The sequence below is a fragment of the Manihot esculenta genome, chromosome 11, assembly GCF_001659605.2.
Source record: "Manihot esculenta cultivar AM560-2 chromosome 11, M.esculenta_v8, whole genome shotgun sequence".
In the NCBI taxonomy this organism is placed as follows: domain Eukaryota; kingdom Viridiplantae; phylum Streptophyta; class Magnoliopsida; order Malpighiales; family Euphorbiaceae; genus Manihot; species Manihot esculenta.
This window is the reverse complement of record NC_035171.2, coordinates 2,096,403-2,119,011: the sequence shown is the minus strand read 5'-3', so window position 1 is coordinate 2,119,011 and position 22,609 is coordinate 2,096,403. Positions and strand designations below refer to the sequence as shown.

General features: G+C 32.0%; 3 protein-coding genes across 3 annotated transcripts; 1 reads left to right on the top strand and 2 right to left on the bottom strand.

Annotated features, from left to right (window-relative positions):
• The first annotated feature begins 12 nt into the window (after positions 1–12).
• LOC110626063 (putative receptor-like protein kinase At1g72540) lies at positions 13–4,507 on the top strand. The gene is made up of 6 exons (XM_043961574.1): positions 13–150; positions 2,509–2,954; positions 3,046–3,181; positions 3,301–3,437; positions 3,550–3,673; positions 3,756–4,507. The coding sequence occupies exons 2-6, from the start codon at positions 2,577–2,579 to the stop codon at positions 4,346–4,348; spliced, it is 1,368 nt and encodes a 455-aa protein (XP_043817509.1). The 5' UTR covers positions 13–150; positions 2,509–2,576; the 3' UTR covers positions 4,349–4,507.
• A 755-nt stretch (positions 4,508–5,262) lies between these two features.
• On the bottom strand, positions 5,263–7,733 carry LOC110627020 (trimethyltridecatetraene synthase). Its single transcript, XM_021773234.2, has 2 exons — positions 6,784–7,733; positions 5,263–5,965 (listed from the first exon to the last, which is right to left on the bottom strand). The coding sequence occupies exons 1-2, from the start codon at positions 7,675–7,677 to the stop codon at positions 5,336–5,338; spliced, it is 1,524 nt and encodes a 507-aa protein (XP_021628926.1). The 5' UTR covers positions 7,678–7,733; the 3' UTR covers positions 5,263–5,335.
• A 4,375-nt stretch (positions 7,734–12,108) lies between these two features.
• Positions 12,109–17,256, bottom strand: LOC110626911 (linoleate 13S-lipoxygenase 3-1, chloroplastic). Its single transcript, XM_043961376.1, has 8 exons — positions 16,594–17,256; positions 15,978–16,258; positions 15,160–15,397; positions 14,739–15,071; positions 14,045–14,238; positions 13,635–13,936; positions 13,262–13,525; positions 12,109–13,053 (listed from the first exon to the last, which is right to left on the bottom strand). Exons 1-8 carry the CDS (start codon positions 16,994–16,996, stop codon positions 12,297–12,299), a joined length of 2,772 nt encoding a protein of 923 aa, XP_043817311.1. The 5' UTR covers positions 16,997–17,256; the 3' UTR covers positions 12,109–12,296.
• Between the last annotated feature and the right edge of the window lie 5,353 nt (positions 17,257–22,609).

Sequence of the window (22,609 nt, the reverse complement as noted above, 5' to 3'; positions counted from 1 at the left end):
GGTTTCATTTGAAAAGAAAGAAAAATAAGAGAAAGGTATGATCACGTGTAGTAGAGTTTGGTGACATTGGAATCTTTGTCAGCCTTTCATCTTTGACATCTACAATGAAAAGAAGCAAATTTCTATACAAAATCCTAATCCTTATCCTTGGTATTTTTCTCTCTTTCACTTGATTAAGGATCAATTTCTCATAAACCCATTATTACATTTGTCCTCTAAAGCTTTCATTAGGTTGGAGTAGAGTAATTTTGATACATGCAACGTCAATTTGTAAAAATTACTAATATAAATTCCATCTCATCAATATACACGTAATTAATGGATGTTTGTTTCTTATATTGTGTAAGGAGTTGTCAGCAAAACCCATATCAACATTACAAACACTTTGATTATAATAATCTACAAATCAATGCTTACGACATCGTCTTTGCTCACAGCCTTTCAAGCAAGATTAATGCCTCTCTTTCATGGAAAATTAATGGGTTGACCCCATTTTTACACCCCCTTATTTTCTTATAAATTTTCTCTTCCTTTGGCTCCACTGCGCCTTGCTTCTTCCTTAAGCATAAGGAAAAAAAAAAAAAAAGACCATAAAATTTTATTTTATTTGTCCCATTAAAGTTCCCCTTTTGATTCCTTTCCTCCATCTCAGTTGAGTTTAATCCATTTCTACAACTCTGTTGGTTCTAAAAAAATCATTTATATTTATTTCCACTTGAATTAGAAAAAGATAATTAAAACAATATTTTTTTTTAAGAAAAACAATAAATTTTATATTGTATTTCTTACATATAATATATTCTTATTGCTCTAATGAATTTTACTGTTGTACTATATATTAAATAATAATACATTAGAAAACTAATAGAAAAATTGCCATTTTAAGAAGGAAAATAAACTATAATTTAGAACCAACTAAGAAAAAAAATCTTTTTAGTCCATAATTTTGTAAAATATTTACTAATTAAACTTTCAATGTTGAAAAAATTTTAGATCATTTTTACAATATTTAACAACAGAAACTAATTAATATACTTTTTAAAGGCTAAAAAAATTTCATTTAACATGGGAGCTAAATAATAATTTTTTCTACTTTAAAATATATATTAGCCAAATATATTGATAAGTTTTAATTTTATAAAATTAAAGTTATGTTAGAGTTAATGAGATTTTGAGTTTAAATTTTTATTAAAATAATTTATATAATATTTTCATATAATTGTAATTAATGATTTTATTTTTTAAAAAAAGAAAAGGAGGAAAGAAATGTGAAGGCTGAAGTGGGTAATTGTTTGGGAGACTTGGAAGAAAAGTTATAAATAGACTAGAAAACATGAACTAGAAGATGTCGCCATCACCCTACAAATTAAGTCTTATTTAATTATCTTTCAATACTTTTTAATTAATAAGGGAATAGCTTAGGTAGTTAAATTTAAATTTAAATTTAATTTATTTATTTATTTATTGTGAAATATTTATTTTCATAGTGAGAAACCACATTATGATAAGTTGATTTGAACATTCAAAGACCAAGTAACCTTCCAAGAAATTGGAGTATATGGGAAAAATTACATCCTATTTTTCTTTTGGATTAATTAGAATTTAAAACTATTTTAAATAATTATTATGTAGTATTATTATATATTATAATATTAAAGAAATTAAATAAAAGTTGAGAAAATATAAAAAGATTTTGTTTTTCTTTCTTCTTGATTGTATATTTAAAATTAAGTATAATTTACACGGATTTAATGTGTTTCCTTTATATATAAAATTATATTCAGTCTTTGTATAAAAAAAATAAAAATGATTTAAAAATACTAAATTAATTTAAAATTATTAAGGGAAGGAAAATTGTTTGATAATGCAGAAAATAAAAAAATGGTGGTAGTTGGATGGTTGCTCGTGTGGTAATGATATTGGACTTGAAAAAACAATTATTAATTGAAATAAAAGCCTTTTTGTTATTTATTAGACAAACGTAGGAATCCGGCATGGCTTTTCCAAAACTCTAAACCAAATTTAAGGATTAGTCATTTTGTCTACAACTATCAGTTATGGTAAATTTCATAATAATTATATATATTTAATAAATTTTAAAAAATATAGAAATTAAATTATTAATAATAATAATATTCAAATGTCAAATAATAAGTCTTTCTTTTATTAAAAAAAAAAAAAGAGCTGATACATGCACTATTTCAATAATTTTTTTTTCTTTATTTGGAAGTCAAGAAGGGGCGAAGAAGATTCTAACTCTCCATTTGTCTAGCCAGACTTGGGATTTTTATAAAAAATAATAAAAATTTAACAGGATAAGAATATGCAAATTTGTTCTAGAGTCAGAAGATTTCCATTCCTTCTACTTAACCCATGAATATTTTGGCCTACAAGGAAAAACAGGTGATTGGTTCTTTTTTTTTTTCATGGAAGTCGGCACACATTTGAACTACCAATCCTCTTATTTTCCTTCCCTCTTCTCATTAACTTGAGTTAACGTCTTTACAGGAAATAGATCCTCTCTCTCTATATAAGCAACTCCTGCTACAAGCCTAGCAAATACCTTCAAACAGAAAATGGCTCCTAATAAATTTACTTGGAAAATGTTATTTCTTGGATGTTTCAAGACTCGGCGCTCACTTCCAGCCCCCAAGATTCAAGTTTCCAATCTAACTACTTCCCAGAGATTATCCCTGTCAGACTTGAGCAATCCTGGTTCTTCATTATCTTTCAGTGATTTTTCAAGTTCTATCTTTAATCTCCATGTTTTCACACTCAAGGAGCTGCAGATGGTAACCCATCAATTCTCCAAGAGTAACTATCTTGGTGAAGGAGGATTTGGAATTGTTTATAAAGGGTTCGTTACAGATAAGCTTAGACCTGGCTTGAAGGCTCAGCCTGTGGCTGTCAAGGTCTTGGATTTGGATGGCTCTCAGGGACATAAAGAGTGGCTGGTAAGACACCAAGCTGAATCATTTCAAGCTTTTTTTTACTACGTTGATCAAGGAAAATTATGATGATGAAGTTAAGCATTTATTTTTGCAGGCCGAAGTAATCTTCCTTGGGCAATTAAAGCATCCCCATCTTGTGAACTTGATTGGCTACTGCTGCGAGGATGAGCACAGGCTTCTTGTCTATGAATTCATGGAGCGAGGCAACTTAGAGACCCAGCTATTTAAAAGTACACATAACCATTCTCCCACAATTTGTCCAGCTGCTGCTTTTTAATTATATAAGGATCTGATTTCTTTATTCCAATTTGATGGGATATTTATGTCTTGATTTTCTTGAATAATGCAGGGTATTCTGCAGCCTTGCCTTGGTTAACAAGGCTAAAAATTGCAGCTGGAGCAGCAAAAGGCATTGCCTTTCTCCACGGGGAAGAAAAACCAGTCATATATAGAGATCTTAAGGCTTCAAATGTCCTGTTAGGCTCGGTAATCACTTGTTTTCTAACCATTTCTTGCATGTCTGTTCCTTATTTTGTGTAGCAACCAAATGATCAAGCATTCTTGTTCCTGTTAAAATCAATATGGTATTCTGTTTCAGGACTATAATGCAAAGCTTTCAGATTTTGGGCTCGCAACAGATGGTCCACAAGGAGATGACACGCACATTACCACTCGTGTTATGGGCACTGAGGGCTATGCGGCTCCTGAATACATAATGACTGGTATTGCAAGTTAATCTTTACAATGTAGAAGGGGAAAATCTGTATAATTACTAAGATTAAGGTTTCTTTTTTTTTTTTTCAGGTCATCTGACGGCTATGAGTGATGTGTTTAGCTTTGGAGTGGTGCTTTTAGAGTTGTTAACGGGTAAGCGATCTGTGGACAAGAATCGTCCAAGTAAAGAACAGAACCTAGTAAAATGGGCAAGACCTTTATTGAAGGATCCCAATAAGCTTGACCAGATAATGGACCCAAGGCTTGAAGGGCAGTATTCAACAGAGGGTGCTAGGAAGGCAGCAGCATTGGCTTACCAATGTTTGAGCCACCACTGCAAGTCAAGACCCACTATGAGCACTGTGGTCAAGACATTAGAGTCTCTGCTGGAGCTAAATGACATAACAATTGGACCTTTTGTGTATGTTGCTCCAACTGAAGGCAAGAACAAGGAAGAGAAGGAAACAGAAACAGAAACAGAAAATGAAAATGAAAGCCATGAGCTAAAAGATGAAAACAAATGCAAAGGAAGTGTGGCAGAAATGAAAGACAAGAGTCGCAACCGGCAACATAAAGGTCACAGGCACAGACGGCGGATTAAGTCATTGAGGTCTAAAGTTGTCCATTCTGATACTGCTCTATATAAAACTTTGGGCACTGGCTTGTATTCTCCTCGGGATTAAAGGAAATTGGCAGAAGAGGGAACAAATTAGCATTTGCTTACAGGGCATAATGTACATATTGGATTAGCTTTTTTCTTTTTTTGGGAAAATTTGAAGATTGTGTATAAAGTTGTAATAAATCATTTTTCTCACTTTAAGTTATTCATTTCTCTTTGACTATACTCAATTTTCGATACCAATAAGCATTCAAATGTCTGGCTAAAAGAACCATGTTGCAAGAAGATTTAGCATTACGGTTTACATAATCAATTGACAACAGGCCAATATGTAGCAAAATTTCTAAGCACCAAGCCACTAGGCGTAGTTTTTTTTTTTTGGATTAATCTCATAAAGTTGATGCTTAAAATGTTGGACAAAATTTTCCAACTTGTGATGAGTTTTTCTGAACATAAATCGACTGCAATTGAATGTTAGAGAGTTCCCTGTATAGAAGTGCAAGTATACCTGCCATCCTTTGGAGAAAATTACACTCTCCATGAGTTTCTTTAGTCAATATTCCTTGATCAGCAAGATTGGCTTGTGTCCAATATTTTCAAACTCTAATTAAATGGTGATTCTTACACTTCAAGTTTTAAATCTAACCAATCAATTATCCATTACTTATCATCATGAAATATGAATAATTAGGTGAAATGCCCCTCTGAAAAAAGGAACAGAAAATCAATCATGGGCCTGCCATATTTCATTCTTGTTTTAATCTCAAAATTCATGATGCTATTATCCGTTGTGCACTTGTGTATAAAGTTGTAATAAATCAATTTTCTCATTCCAAGCCATGGTCGTCTTCTAATCAGTTTTCTTGGCAAAAAATTGCATGGTTTTCCTCTTATCCCTCCCAGTTTTGTCACCATAGCTTTCCAGCTTGAGAATTGGAAACAGACTCTGAACTTATAGGCTTGAAACACTTTTGACACTTTAGTGGAATTATTGCATTGATAATTATTTAATGATTAAAACCTTAACCAGGAAAATGAAACCAAACAAAAATTACAGACAGTAAACATGGGATGGGAGACGACGTTCAGCAACAACAAGAAGTGGGAATTTTTTAGGAGTTGAAAGCCCAAAAATTTCTTCCATGTTCAAGTCCTCTTTCTTCATGTCCCCTGGCAATTTCCACTTAAACCCATGTAGTAGATTCGCCAAACTTGCTTGAATCACCTTGATTCCCAGGGGATAACCAGGGCACATTCTCCTTCCAGCACCAAATGGCAACAGCTCAAAATCATGCCCTTTAACATCAATGTCTTTCCCAAGGAACCTTTCAGGGCAAAACTCATTAGGACTGTCCCAAATGCTAGGGTCCCTTCCTATAGTCCACACATTGACAAGGACACGAGTACCTTTAAGAATGTCATAACCAGCAATTTTGGTGTCTTCACGACAGAGTCTCGGAACCAACATAGGTGCCACTGGGTGCAAACGCATTGTCTCCTTAGCAATTGCATCAATAAATGGTAAATTAACAATGTCTTTCTCTTCTACCCATCTCTCTCTTCCAATCACTCTGTCTAATTCTTCTGTTGCCTTGTCGAAAATCTCTGGCTTTTTCAAAAGCTCGGAAAGTGCCCACTCTACTGTTACTGCCGAGCTCTCAGTTCCTCCAGCAATCAGATCCTGATGATGAATTAAATCACTTTTTTATTCAGGAAAGTAATTTGACAGGAGTTTTTTTTATTATTATTTTTTTTAATCTGAATTAAAAAATTAAAAAAATTGTGATTGGATGGATTCCAATCATGATCTATACCGGACTTGCGATGTCCACATATAGGACGATATTCATAACTCCCAACAAATTAAACAGATGGTGAGGCCTAAGGGTGATCACTCAACCAACACACAGGACTCCAATTAAATGGGAAAAAAACAAAAAAAAAAAGAAACACGTCTCTTTTATTTTTATAATATAATACTTAATATTTGACAAAAATACAATTAATAAAAATTAATTTATAGGTTTTATATTTTACTAAGAAAAATAAATTAATAAGTTAACTTAAATTAAAGAAAATAATTTTTTATAAATATTAAAACTATAAAATTGAATTATTAAAAATTATCAAAATTAAAGAGATTAAATTATTATAAAAAATGAAATTTGAAAAATTAAATTGTTATAGTTTAATAGTAGAATGACTATTTTGTATTTAGAGACTAAATTATTTCTTATTAAATTGATAAAGATTAAAGTTTATATCATAAATTAGCTAAAATAAAATATAAATTTTAACAGAAAAATATTTTGTTAGAGTAAGAGTTAAGAACTAAATTATTTAATATTAAAAAAATTAAATTGTATTTTTTGTTAAATGTTATTGTAAATATTCTAAATTTGATATAATTGGCTAAACAGTCACGCAGGAGTTGGAAATAAGAAAGGTCAAAGCTAAACTGAAAGTAAAAAAAAACTAATAAAAAACAAAAATTAATACCTGTGTAAATCCCTTGACTCCATTTCTATCGAGCTTAATTTCAAGATTAGGATCATCAGCGAGCTGCAGAAGAACATCCACCATATCCTTGGCCACATAGCTATCAACCCCTTTCCTCCTCGCCTCATGTTCATCCAAAACATGCTCCAAGAACCTGTTAAATTTCTTGCTCAAAGCCTTCATCCTCTTTATATTACCTTGTAAATCCAAGAACGAAAGCCAAGGGATTGAATCCCCTATATCCAACACTCCATTAAGCAAGAAAAGCTCATCCAGCATCTCCTTGAACTCCTCCGGAGTCACTATCTCATCCTCACCTTCGTTCTTCACTGTGTACTTCTTCCCCAGTACCATTCGGCTTATCACGTTCAGGCTAAGATCTGTGAGATGATATTTCACGTTAATGGGGTTGCCACTCGAAGAATACAGGTTTTTAAGAAGTGATCTGAGTTCTTCTGCACGTATGTACTCGTAGGATTCCAGGCGTTTTGCACTGAAAAGCTCCATAACGCAGATTTTACGTGCTTGTCGCCAATAAGGTCCATAAGGTGACCATGTGATGTCTTTGTAATCATAGGTTGTGTATTTGCCAGCAGCTGTTTTTGGCCGGCCGACGAAGCTGAGATCATTGGTTTTAAGTATGGTTTTGGCTATTTCCACGGAGGAGCCTACAACCACCGGGAAAGACCCGAATTTGAGCTGCATAATAGGCCCATATTTTTGAGAGAGGGAGTGGAGGGAGCGGTGGGGGAGGGAGCCTATAAGGTTGAGGTTTCCTATTATAGGCCAAGATTTTGGACCTGGTGCCAAGTTAAGTTTACGGCGGCAGACACGGTGGGTGAGTAGGATTACAGCTACGACGGCGATATAGGCAATCCAAGCAGGAGTTTCCATTTCTTGGTTTTGGGTTAAGATCGAAGAGGTGGGGGATGACTGGAAACCGAAGTAGTGATTGGTATTTATAGAGGGAAATAGGAAGAAGCACTCTTGTTTTATTTATGATTTTCGGTTGTTTATCGTTTTGTTGAAGTAGTAAATGTGAAAAGACTTGTTCACATTAATTTATTATAGTTAATTGTGGGAATCCACATATTATAAGATTAAATAATTAAAATACATCAAATCAGTGGAGTTGTATAGTTTTAATAGGAAAGAATGGTTGGTTGATTATTATTTAATTTAAATTAAAAAAATTTATTCGAATCGGATAAAAAATTAAATTATTTAATTTAATTTTTATTTATTTCGATACAGTTTAATTTATTTTTTAATTTTAAAAAATTTTAATTATTTTGATTTGATTTAATTTTAATAAAAAAATTTTAAAAATTTAAATTAAATGAATTAGATATAATAATATATTATTTTCAATAATATAGAGATTAGATTATTTTAAAATTAAAATATTTTAATTAAATTTTAAAATATTAAAACTAGTATATAAAATAAAAAATTTATTAAAAATTTAAATTGATCAAATCGAATTGAATTAAATAATTCGATTTAATTTATTTTTTAATTAAAATTAATTTAGTTTAATTTTTATAAATATTAAAATTTTAATTTTTAATTTTTTTTATTCAATTTAATTTTAAACTTAATCAATCAAATAATCACCTCTGGTTGGCCATTTTCTTAAAATTATTATTTAAAACTTTTAAAAAAATATTTGTTTTTTTAATTTGTGGAAACAAATAAAAAAATCAGTATCATAGGTTGCATATATAAATTTTTGGTTGACTACAAATAATTTCCGCGTTATGTTAAAGAATTTTCCTTGACTAACAAACAATTTCCAACTTACACCCATGAATTTCAATTGTTTTAGTCTCCAACTACTTTTGTTTTGCCAGTTTGAAACTCAACAACTTCTCATAAAATTTATGCTAATAATTTTATAATCAATATTAATTAGTGGGAAAAGCTATTTTTAATATATAAAAAATTAAATTAATTTCACTACTAATTAATCCCCAAACAGGGTCTTAATTATAATTTTTTTTAAAAAAAATATGAAATTAATAAAAATTTGAAAACTATATGCAGAAAGAAATTATACGAGGGCTAGTTTTGTCAAATTGGAGTGAGTTTCCCGGTTGGTATTGATAAAGTAATGAGAACTAAGAATTAAAAAATAATTAAAAAATAATTAAAAAAAAAAAAGGAAAAAAAAAGGTACTTGATCACCGTTGACTCAACTTTTGAAAGTCATTTCATTTCGTATTTTTCTTTCTATCATTTTCTCGGAAAATTCTTGTTGGGAAAAGAAGAAAAGACTGGTTAAAAAAAAAAGGTGTTGGAGTTGACGCCAGTCTACGCAGCCGGTGGCTGGTTGGCTGCCTTACTGGCTAATGGCTCCAATGTGCGTGGCTGATATTGATAGTGGCCCATTAGGGGTGAGCATTCGGTCGGTTCGGTTCAAAATCGAACCGAACCGAATAAACCGAAAACCGAAATTTTAGTTTTTATGAAAACCGAACCGAACCGATTTTGGTCAGAAACCGAATCGAACCGAACCGGTCTGATTCGGTTCGATTCGGTTCGGTTTGATCAGTTTCGATTTTTAATATTTTTTTAATTTTTTACACTTTATTTTTAGTATTTTAAAATTTAATTAAAATATTTTAATTTTAATATAATTTAATTTCTCTATATTATTGAAAAAACATATTATTATCCCTAATCGGTTCGGTTCGGTTTTTTCGGTTTTTTTCTGATTAAAACCGAACCGAACCGAAATAACCAAAATTTCTGAAATTTAAAACCGAACCGAACCGAAATATATAAAAAACCGAATCAAATTTTCAAATCGATTCGGTTCGGTCGGTTTTTTCGGTTTGAACCGGATTCTGCTCAGCCCTAGTGGCCCTTTTGTTTTTGGGAACGGAAGGACTCAAATCATCGCCAATTTAAAAATATTTATCAGTGGGTAAACTACGTGCATACGTATAATTTTAATGTTTCTTGTAAATTGAAAATTTTTAAAGCAAATAGATAAAATCAGATAAATAAATTGAAATTTTCAATGAAATAAATTAAAAATTTTAATGAAACTAGGTTGTCTCTGTTTTTTGAATTTATATTCATTCTTTTTTTTCTATATCTTTTTTAAAATAAAATTACTAATTGTATTAATAAAATTTCATTAAATAAAGAGAAATATCATTCTAAACAGATAGACGATTATACCTAATAGATTATCTAATCAAAGTATGAGCCGCCAAAGTGGCATGACGACGAATCCATCTAATAAATATTTACAATCATTCAAAATTAAATCCAGTTCAGAAATGTCTAAATGTGGAGACTGAAAAAATACAGTCATTAAAAAGCGAAATTCTGTCGCAAAGAACAAATAGTAACGGAGAGGTAAAACTTTTGTTTCCATAAAAAATAAAATATCTGGCTTATAATTAGTAACCAAATCTTTCAATGCATTAACTGTCCGATGATTGTTAAGTTCTCGGCAGTTTCAACACAGACGATCATTGTTTTTAGCTATCCCGACCTTTGACGGGATGAGCCTCTTAACTGTTACCTGTCAAATTAACATTTGCAAGGATGTGGTTAGAGGCATCCTGTTGAGAGGAAGGAAAACCTGTAACAATATTATATTTAGTGTTTCTTAGCCTTTTTTTAGTATTATCATTTATTCGAACTACAATCTCTTCATCAAGTTTATTAGAACTGCCTTGGTCCACAGAATTCTTGTCCATATCTATAATATGGTCCTCAGTCTTCTTATTTACAATGGGTTGACTTTTGCCAAATAAGGAGAATTGTCTATTATATGTTGCCAAATTAGGGTTTTCAAAATTGCTAGTTGATGTCAATCCTACCGCAAATCTCGGCGGAGCAGAATTGCAGGAATCACGCAGCCACAGGTCTGTCGGTCTCTGATTTCGGCGAACAGATGTTCAGAGAAAATCACTCCAACCAAGCTTGATATTTTCTTTCTTCAACCTTAGCCGTAAGTCACAGAAAGCCTCCGCATGACCCAGTTTCCCACATAAATAGCAAAAAATAGTCAGCTTTTCATATTGAAATTTCACAGTAAACACAATACCATAATCTCCAACAAACTTTTTCCGCCGTTTCAAAAGTTACCGAATGTCCAAACAAGCTTTAACTTTCACAGGAACCGGCGACATAATTAAAGCATTTTTCATATCATACTCTTTATAGTGGCCAACAAAATTTATGACCAATTTAGCCAACGTCTCATTATAATAACCAAAAGGGAGGTCTTTAATCAGAAACCAAAAATCAGAATTAGTTAGAAGGATATGGAGACGATTTTCATCACCTTGTATCTCCTTCCAAACATGTACAATCAAGAGCCCCACCCACTATATTTTCAAAATCACTATTGTTAAAAAACCAAAACAGATATTTTTTTGCCTCTAATTCTATAATAGATACCCTCTCTAAAGGATGCCATAAATCTACCCAAAAGGTCTGCATATTTTAAAAATTGATTGAATTGTATGTGAGAAATATCCCCACCATACATAAATTATAAGTGATGATCGGAATATCTCTAGAACTCTTAATAGGGACAACAATATCTTCTTTTTCATCGATAGTTAATTGACGCAGTTCGTCTTTCATGAAAAAAAAAATGAGTTAGGTTTAAGGAAGAGAAAAAACTGAGAGTATCGAGTTACAGAATGATCACATAGAAAAATATTTATAAATTAATATTTTTTATTTTTTTTTTTTTGAAATGGAGATTGGGGATTAGGGTAATAGAACCTGAGACCTTTCAGATTTACTCAGATACACTTACCACCAGACTAAGTCTGTGAGTGTAATATTTTCTATTATTAAATTTATTTAAATTTAATTTTTTATTGTAATTATATAAATGTGTATTGCGGGTGTGGACGTACTCAACTCAAACGTGATACATGAAATTGGTTTTGCCAATTGCAACTTTTTCTTTTCTCTTAAATTTTCTGTCATTTTATTGACTTTTGTTGATAGCAAAACTTCAAGATTTTATTGGGTCTGTTAATCGTGTCTTGATGGTCAGTCAGAGTCGTCTTCTATGATGGCAGCGGTTGTTGTTAACGCCCGATTCCACTCAGTCCTACTAGTTACCACAAATTTCATTAGTATTTAATAGAATTTACAACGAAATATTCATTTGTGTTACTAAGAAAATAATTTTCATATCAAATTTAATTTGGATTTAAATAAATTAATGATTAATGGTGTATGCTGAATTTGTATAACTACATATTTAAAAAATATATTTTTCTTGACAATTGCTTCAACAGCAATACCTAATGCACAACTCCACACTTGTAAAAGGGCAAAGGCAAAAAGATTGAAAATTCCACTCTTTCATATTAGCATAAGGTTATGATACAGAGAGCCATGCTTATTGCATATACAATCCTATGTTAAAAGTGCTACTAAATGCACCCTAGATACAATTATTTAAGCATCATCTCTAATTCACTACAAATCTTGAGCCAATTCAAAGGTTTAGGTCTCAGTTTTTGTACTCATATTGACACACTATTTGGTACACCTCTACATGTTACCCCTGGTTCTGAGCTAGGTGCTAGTAGTTCATATGGCAAGACCCCTGCGCCGCACCGGTTTCTAAGGCTAGGATCTTTGTTCCTTCTGTCTATCTCCTTCTCTATTTGTCTCATCTCCGCCGAGAACCCATAAAATGATTCAACTATTTCAGCATCACCAGACCAAATTGATGGCTGCTGTCGTTCACCAAGGTATTCCTCGTCCGGTGAGTGTGTTGATAAGGTGTCTATCACAGCCATAAATTTTGTTGCTTGTAACAGACTTGGCATTGCTGAAAGGAAATATTTTTGTGGATCAGCTACAAAACTTGCATATTCTGTGTCATTTTCTTCTGGGATTAATCTTCTCACTAGGGGTGGTCTGTTAGGCACATAGCCCCCATAAGGATACTGCCCAAAATTGAGGGCAGCATGTTGGGCAGATGCAAGCCATATGATGGTGGTGAGGATTGAAACAAGAGTATCAACATTATTTAATGTGGGCCACCATTCTGCATGTTTGAGGTCAGCATGGCCCACATTGACAGACTCAGCATACCAAGCTTGTAGCTCTTTGTCATTGCAAATTAGACTTGAATTTGGGTAATACCGGTTCACATAGCTACGGACCCAGTTCTCAATTGCAGACCAGATTAGAAGCCCATCTTGAGCATATGGATAATCTTCAATTATAAGCTTCAGGCCATGTGGTTGTGTTGGGTCAGGTACAGCCACACCCCTGCAAGATAACAAGGACCATTAGCTTCCCTCAAGATATTCATACACCAAAATGACAAAGACATATATTTCATCTTGTAATTCTCTTTTCTTCTTTCCTTTTCTTGTCCCCTGTTGCCAAATTTTGCTAAATTTTCAAAACATGGTTTGATACTGTTTTCTTTTTCCAGTTCAAGAAAAACACAGGGAGGAATCAGGTTACAAGCTACCTGCGGATGAGATCAGCAGGAAGGCCTTCCATGTCAAATCGCCAGTTCTTATATGCAGCAGCACTAATCTCCATACAGTAGCGGCCAGGAGTGAAGCAGGATTCAATAACACCATCAGCACTGATTAAACTTTGGCGGGCCAAGGCATTGATCTCTAGGGTGTATCTCATGTGTGGATCCAAAAGCTTATAGATTGGATGCATTGCACTCATTTGCCTATGTGCTGCTAGTATAAATGGCTCCATGGCGGCATGTGTACGCAGCCTGTGATCACCGTAACGTTTCAGTTGACTCATTAGCTAAATCAAGAACTTGAAAAAAATACGAAACTTCAAAAACTGTAGTGACCAACTTCCTGAAATTTCCTTCTTACCAGTGATTAACTAGCTGATGAACCCCAGCATCGTTTGAGCAAACATGAGCCTTGGCAAGTTGCCATATCCAGTTTGTAGTTGCATCTACTGGAGGTGTAACTACTCGCTTTGATCGGAAACTTTGTTCGACCGGTGGGAGACTAAGCTCTATAGCAATGGGCTTGAGTGTCCCAAGAGGGGTCAAGAAAAATATTGTACGAGTTGCGTATGATTTTCTACCATCAAGAGCATTAATGCGGTCCAAAAATGGGAGGTAAGCATCATGGTAGTCCAATACAAACAGTTTGTTTTCTTCCAAAGCCTGCAACCATAATCACGTAACATTCAATTTTATTTGAGCTTAACATGTAAGCGCATTTCCAGATTTCATTAGTTGTTTAACCTGGCAAAAGAAAACGAGAATAATTACCTCTTGAACAGACATGCCATTCAGATGGCCTATAATGTGCTTTTCTTGAAGAGCAGATTCCTGTGGACCGTAGATATCAGGATCAAGATTGCTTTTTGGTGGAAAAACCTTCAGCCTCTCAATGCTGACAGGGTTAACCCCTGAGATTGCTTGACGGGCAAATTCGTCATCTCGCAACCAGGCAAACTTGTCCTCTGCAAGTGGAAATCACATTAGATTAGCAAATAGTACAAGGTTTTGATTAAAAACCCATGTAATCATATAATCACCCACATGTAAAATATGTTACTAAAAGTATGCAGTTAATTACCAGTGGAATGTGACAAAAGCACAAGGTATTGGAAACTCATTCCCAACACATTTTAAAACCAACTAAGCCCGGCTCCCAATAGTCAATCAGAAATTGAAAGAGACAAGAAATGCTGGATATTTTTCTCTGTAGCTAGCCTAGCAACAATGTTAGACATGCAAATTCTTCTTTTCAACAGCTGTAAAAGTAGCAAAGATTTTTGTTCTAAAATTTATATCTATGACTTGGATCCCACTAAATAATACAAGAACAGCGGGCCAACAAAGAAAATGCCCCATGACTTTATCCTGTCTCATCACTTGTTGCTGCTAATGTGGCAAGTGAAAATTTGACGGTATCCAACCAAAGTAATATACTAAATAGACACAGAAAAATGGAACTCACTTGAAATAATCTTGGGTGTGTCATATCTGAGAAGTCCCTCACTAGATTCTTGAATCTTAGTAACTACCTTTGGCAATGGTAGACTTCTCCAGATTTCATCTTGAAGCCCTACTTTAAGAAGCAGCCCCTCTTTATAGAGGATATCAATGTCGGAAAACATATTAAAGTCTTTGTTCTCAGAAGAAATAGTGGCCTTTAAGGATGGTATTAGAGTATGAAGCACTGCCTTAAGCCTCCCAGCCGAGAATGTTTTTTGCTTAGACTCCTCAAATTGTTCATCTCTAGGCACATACATCGGCAAGGGCTTCTCTACACGACTCTCTGCATTTTTATCTGGTGCATATAATAAAGATTTAGGACGTTCACATCATACAGAAAATTTCAAGGTCTTAAGTATCAAAGAATTGGGTTAGAAACTGACCTGTATTAGTTGGGCGACGGCCAGTGCGACACCGTCTTGGATATGGAATGTCTTTACCTCCTAATTTTGGCCTGGTAAACTCAACACCCCTGTCAGGATTTCCCAAATCATTGTAGACATCAAAGTCATAAATCCTGTCTGATAATTTTCTCTCTCCTTTGCCATCACCCCTGATATCTTTTAGTTCTTTTTCTCTTAATGCTTTTAGTCCAGCAGGTGTCTCACTCGGTAAATATGGCTGCTCAAACAAAAACATCACCAATTAAACTTACGAAATATGACAGTCAAGTCATACAGGGACTGTAACTGTTGTTCTTTAAAACTGTTATGCAAACTCATTTATTATATAATTAATAATCACAACGAGAAACACAAACTTCTTTGACCTCATTCATATTCTAGTTGTGGCCCATTCAGTTACAGGGGAATCTCATTAAAGACATACTGTTGCCAACGCATAGTAGTTTTCGTTTTCTTTTTCTTTTTCTTGTGGGCATTCCATTACAGCCTTTAAAATTGGCACATGATGCATGCAATTCAAATTTCAACATTATTTCAGTGAACATGAACTTCCACCATGGGAAAAGAAAATTGACACCGAGTGTGAATAAGATCAAGCTTTGAAGTTTGAAATGTTACATCTCTTTCTGTTTTGTTTTGGTCATTTGCAAAAATTAAAAACCTAATAATATCAAGTTTGACCTTATAAAAATGTTTCAGTTAAAAAAAAACATATAACGTTAATCTGACAGGCGTTTCCTAAAATTCTTGAAGTTGACGGGAAAAAAAATAAATGTAGAAAGATCAAGTAGAAGTACCTTATTAGAGAAAAATATCCTTTTTGCAGGATGATCTTTCTTAGACTGTACCCAGGAGTTACAAGGGAAATGCACTGGACCGCAAGCAAAACCTTCAAGTGTGACCATCTCCAAGAAAAACTCCTTCTGATGCTTATTGCTCACTGTGATTGCTCCAGGCACCCCAAAATTGGAATCCACAAGAAATTCAGCTGTATAATGGACTCTATCAGCTTTAACATTTGTTTTCTTGGACCAGTCCTTTAACACAGCTTCCTTGCTTCTCTTTGGTGCCTTGGTTTCTAAAAGAATCGATTTGCAAAACCATTATTAACTCTTGATCCGTAAAACAGGGCTTACTTATCCCAAACAAGCATTGATTATGCATGAATCAGTATATAGATTTTCCCCCCTCATTTTTTGACATAATTTTGAAGACCCAAAATGTGAAAGCTGAAACCCACCTGAGAATTAGGCTCTTCACCTCAAAAACAGCCATAAAAAGATGAAAAGGGAAGAACCCAGAAATAAAGAACCCAAAAGCATTGTGAAATGTTCAAACACTTAACAAACAACCAAACATAAACATTTTCCACTCTCAATTCCCACTACAAGAAAGAGAAACACAAGTGCTTACCGGGATCAACTTCAGTACTAATGAGCTCCAAAACAACATTTCTCCCAACCTTATCAGCGAAGGCATCCCAGTGCTTGGCAATGGTCTCCTTCAAATCCTCCTTGTGCTTGTTTCTCACGGTGACAACAGCTCTCACCTTGAACTTCGCTGCCTTTTCAGGCACAGTAGTAGTAGTACTACTACTACTATTAGCCTTGATCAAATCTTCACTAATAGCTGCAACAGGACCTCTCACAGCTCTTTTTGCATAAACCTTTCTGTATTGAAAAGGCACCAGAACTGGTTTCACCAAGAAGTGATTCTTTTGATGAAAACTATGGTTAAAAAGCAATTTAGATGGCACTGATACAAATGATGATTTATCAATCAAAGAACTACCCATGATTTGTTTAGCCAGTGTCATCTTGATTTCCTCTCTCTTTCTCTGTGCAGTTAAAGAATTAAATAATCAGTTGTGCAGAAAAAGATAAGAAGAAAAGGCAAATAATCTGTGCTGGTGCCTAGTGATAGTACTGGTTTCAGTTGAAGGTGATGAACTGGGTGGCCATTGTCTCTTTATTTCTCCTTATATATAGAGAACAGAGAAAGTTTCTGCACCAGAGGATCTCCACCGTCCACACGTTTTTCAAATTCAGCTTTGTGTTTTTCTGCTTCTTTTTTGGGTTTTGTTTTCATGATGAATAAATTTGGAAAATCATTATTATTATTATTTTTAAAAAAACGGCCTCTGAGTCAAAGCGAGTTTCCGGGTTTCCGAGTAAACGACGCGGTTGTAGTGGAAGGAAACTGGAAAGCGAGGGAAAATATTTTCCATAATTGGACGTTACTATCCTTTCCTTGCCGAAATGACAATCAAGTCCTTCTGCATTAAACATTGAATTAGTAACTCCTTTCTAAATAAGATAAGGTTTATATTAGATTTATTATTAAAATATTTAATTTTTAAGCAAATTTTGGATTTATAGCCAAATTGCATATGTTTGTCATGTGCATTTGGGGCCACACCTTTGATATATCATCAAAATGTCCTTTTACGTTTCGGTTATCATAAAATTCAAATATAAAAAACACAGTAATATAAAATAAATATGTTAATTAAGGTAGTTTAATTTGTCTTTTACTATAATTAGGAGAGAGAAATTAAATAATAAGAAATTTTTTTTATATAATTTTAGAAATAATTATTATATTTTTAATATAGAAATTAATTTATTAATAATAGCTATTCCAAGACTAAATAGTAAATTAAAAAAAATTCATAGACATAAATGTCAATAGAGGAAAAGTGGAGGGCAAATCAGTAAAACTAAAAAAAAATTTTATGGTGTGATGAAATTGTTATTGCACGTGTATGCACAAAAGAAGATGATCCAGTGCCACGTGCCGTGTGTTTATGCGTGAGCCAATGTGTTAATCTCCGCGCATAGTTCAATTTCTTGTCTGCATAGCAAAATCTGAGAATCCTTCCATAGTCAAATCTAGTTTAAGTAGTTAACTGGGATTCAAAGATTTAGGCATCAGAAATTCAATTTATGCGTACCATCAGTATCTATTGTGATGCTCTCTTGGGGACCATTTCCCTTTTTTTTTTTTATAAAAAACTTTATAGTTTGACATTGAAATTTAAATTATTATAAATTTTTTTGAGGTAGAAGATTTTAAGGGGCTAACTGAAAATTTTATTAAATATATTTAGAAAAATGATAGTACTAGATCTTTATACAATCATATTTACATAGTATTCAATGGCTTTGAGATTTCTGCTAAAGACTGTCTTTTCTGTCCATAAAATACGCGAAAGTGTCCCATTCTAAAGTGTTCCAACTTTATTTTTGTCTCATTTCATCCTTTTCTTTCCTTTTTTTTTTTAGAGATTTATTATTTAATTTTTAAATATTATCATTATTAATAAATTAATATTTATATTTTTATAAATCTATTAAAATTTTTTTTCATTAACGAAATAATCATTTCATTTTTTTTTACTAAAATTAAATAAAAAATAAAAAAAATATTTTTAAAATTTAATTTTACTCTAAAATAAAATCTCTTATTTAATCTATGAATATTGTTATTATTAACGAGTCAGTTTCTACATGTTTAAAAATCTATTAAAACGTTTTTATTTGTTTAAAGATTTATTAAAATATTTTTACTTTTTTTTAGATTTATTAAGATATTTTTATCGTTTTTTTTTTGCCAATAAAATAATCCTTTTTCCTTAAAAAAATAAGAAGAAGAAAATAGAAGAGAAGGAGAATGAGAAGAAAGAGGATGAGTATGATGATGAGAATGAGTTATATTTTTAATGATAAAAATAGATGGAAAGACTATATTGTTGACGGATAGAAAATGTAAAAATATTTTAATAAATTTTTGAAAATATAAAAATTGAATTAATAATAGTAATATTTAGAGGGTAAATTATAATTTTTTTAAAAAAATATTAAATTTGTTTATCCTTGAGCAAACCATAATCTCGCAATTATGAACACACAACTCTTTTACCCATGTAATATTCCAAGTTTTACTCTGCATATTTGACGTGGGCTGTTTCCATTGGATTGACTAAAAAATGTCAAACATATAAATTTAGCACCATCGGTTAAAAAAAAAGAAAGAATAACATCTTGACAATATCACCTTTCACTAATTTTTTTCACTAATGTTGTAGTAAAATTGTGTTTTCAAGGACGGTTGCCCAGTGATTGGTGGATATATCCTCTATATAATCTTATTTAATTGTTGCAATTTTTGTCACAGCAATTGTAGTTAAAAAAAAAAAATCTTTTGAAAAAGAAATGGTGTGGGAAGCTCCACCGCAACTTAAACTGAGCCCAATGCTGCAAGATATCATCGGCCTCCTATTCACCTCATAACAATTTGGTGGGATTGTGATCTCAAATCTATTGGTTGATAGTACCTTACCTCAACTGTGGTCCCACTTGCGTTAAGGTTGAAAAATTAGTAAATATTATATTAAAAGTTGGTGAAAATAATAAGTTGAAAAATTATTAAATTATTTTTAAATGTCGTGATTAAAATATATCAAATATAAATATCTTCTAATTATAATATTTAACAATTTCAATTTTTAGGGAATAAAAACTTGAGGAATGTATAAAAAAAAATAGTTTTATTTTTTAGAAAAATAAATAATTTAATGTGTTTTTAGGGTTTTGAATCTTAAAACTCTAGCCGTCTCTTTAACAGTGAATTCCTATGCATAAATGAAAAATATGTGAACAACGAGCAGCCGCAACATCAAAATCAATTCACACTTGGATATCATTTTCTCAACTCCCACAAATGAGAAAAAAAAAAAAACTTCATCTTCCGTTGAAAATTAAGAGATTTGCCGATTGTGGTCAACCTAAGCAAGAGTCCAACCACATCACTTTCCAAGCACTAGAGAATACTAGCAAAAACAATTAAATTATTGTATTTTTTGTGAAACAGTACAGATTTATTAGTATTGGAACTTTATTAGGATTCGGATAGTGTTTAAATCTATCAAAATCTTTTATAAAATCTATAAGATTTGTTATATAATTAGCTTTTTGAAAAAATATTTGAAATATTTTTGAATTTGGAAATTAAGTTTTGTGTTTCATGTTGGATTGGTAATGGTCGATTGTGAAAGAACACATGGATTTGGTCATTGATTGCCTGTTTACTTAATTTAATAGTTGATTCTCGAAGTGAAAATTTTCTTCTGGTCGTGTAAAATGTGATTAGATGGGTACCCTTTAAAAGGGATCATTAGAGGTTTTGATTAGGGAGACTTTGAAAAGCTGCCCTTGTTTTTATTGACTCTACTCTCCAAATCTTCCACCGTCCAATTCAAAGCATCCCATTTCATAAATAGCTACGATTTCATCTATCCTCAAGGCCTACTCTATGCTTCACGTATCTTGTCAAGTCAATTCTTTTATATGCCAAGAAAAATACTTATATATAAAAAAAAAAATGCATTGCCACTTTGTCCAAACAAACATGCAAGGCCTCCACTGAAATAAACATGATTATAAGTCAATTAGTATAATATCAAATCATGATAATTACTTGGGTGGAGGAAACATTGGAAATTAATTCTTAATGGGTATATATTGTAACGTTTTTAATGTTTGATTTCTCTCTTAATATATAAATTAATTAACTTTTTGCTTTGATTTCAATGCTGGATTATTAATGGATGTATATATGTTGATGGGATGGATCATATATTTACAAATTATGTCTTAGAACCATCATTCTTTGATTAAATTACATACAAAACCAGATTAGCAATACCATGTGCTACAAAAAGGAATCTGGATAACTGCTACTTCAGGCCAGGAAATTTCTTTGTCTCTTTCTTTTTTCTTTTCGTATGGGATAAAAAATCATCCCATTGAAATGCATCATATATTATTTTTTCTAATATTTTTTTAATTAAATGAACAGGACATTTAAATTTAAACGCAAATAGTCATTTTGTCGATATTTCTATTTATTATATTTTGAGAGAAAGAAAAGAATGAAAAAAAAAAATTGAAGAGTCGAAGGATTGACAATCATTAAGAGAGTCAAAAAGTTTTATCTCATTGTGCGGATCTTATTTTATTTTGGGAGAATTACAATTTAATTCTTAGATATTGTCATTATTAATAAGTCAGTCCATGTATTTTTAGAAACTATTAAAACGTTCTTATATTTTCTTTCCGAAAACGAAATAGTTTTTCCGTCCTCTTTTCCGTTAAAATTAAATAAAGGAGAAGAGAGAAAAATTTTAAAATTTAATTTTACCCTCAAATAAAACCTCTTATTTAGTCATTGGATATTGCTATTATTAACAAGTCAGTCCCTACATTTTCAAAAATCTATTAAAATATTTTTATATTTTTTCATATCTATTAAAAAGTCCTTATCGTTTCTTTCTGTTAATGAAATAGTCCCTATCTTTTCTCATATATTTTAAAACGTCCTTATCGTTTATTTCTGTCAACGAAATAGTCCCTCCTCATCGTTTCTTTCCGTCAACGAAATCGTCCCTCTCTATATTTTCATAAATCTATTAAAACGTCCTTATCTTTTTTCATATCTATTAAAACGTCATTATCATTTCTTTTTGTTAACGAAATAATTCATATCTTTTCTCATATCTATTAAAATGTTCTTATCGTTTCTTTCCGTCAACGAAATAGTCCCTCCTCCTCCTCCTCCTCAAAAAGGAAGAAGAAGAAGATGATGATGATGAATGAGAAGAAGAAGAAAAAGAAGATGATGAAGAAAAAAGAAGAAGAAGAAGCAGGAGAAGAAGCATAAGAAGAAGGAGAAGAAGAAGAAGAAGAAGAAGAAGCAGAAGAAGAAGAAGAAGAAGAAGAAGAAGCAGAAGCAGAATAAGAAGCAGGAGAAGAAGCAGAAGAAGAAGGAGAAGAAGAAGAAGAAGAAGAAGAAGCAGAAACAGAAGAAGAAGAAGAAGAAGCAGAAGCAGAAGAAGAAGGAGAAGAAGAAGTAGAAGCAGAAGAAAGAGGAAGAATTGATGAGGAGGAGGAGAAGGAGGAGGAGGAGAAAAAGAAATGGCTAATTTGGTCTTTTACTATATTTTTAACGGTAAAAATAGACGGAGGACTATTTCGTTAACAGAAAGAAAATATAAGAACGTTTCAATAGGTTTTTAAAAATATAGGCACTGATTTGTTAATAATGACAATATCAATGATTAAATTATAAATTTTTCTTTTATTTTTATTTTTATCCTTGATGAGGTTGATAGGGAAGGGTGTCTTTTTCTAATTTTTAATTTTATTGTGTTTCATCTTTCTCGGACTTACATTTTTTTTTAAGATGGTGCAGATTCCTTTTATTTTTATTTTACTGTATTTTATTCTTTTATTTTCAAATTTTTTATTTTATTATAAAGAGTGTATTTTATTCTTCTATTTTTAAATTTTTTATTTTATTATAAAGAGTTTCATGTTGATTTTAACTTGATGATATTATATTGAAATGACGTTAACATTTTAAAATCACA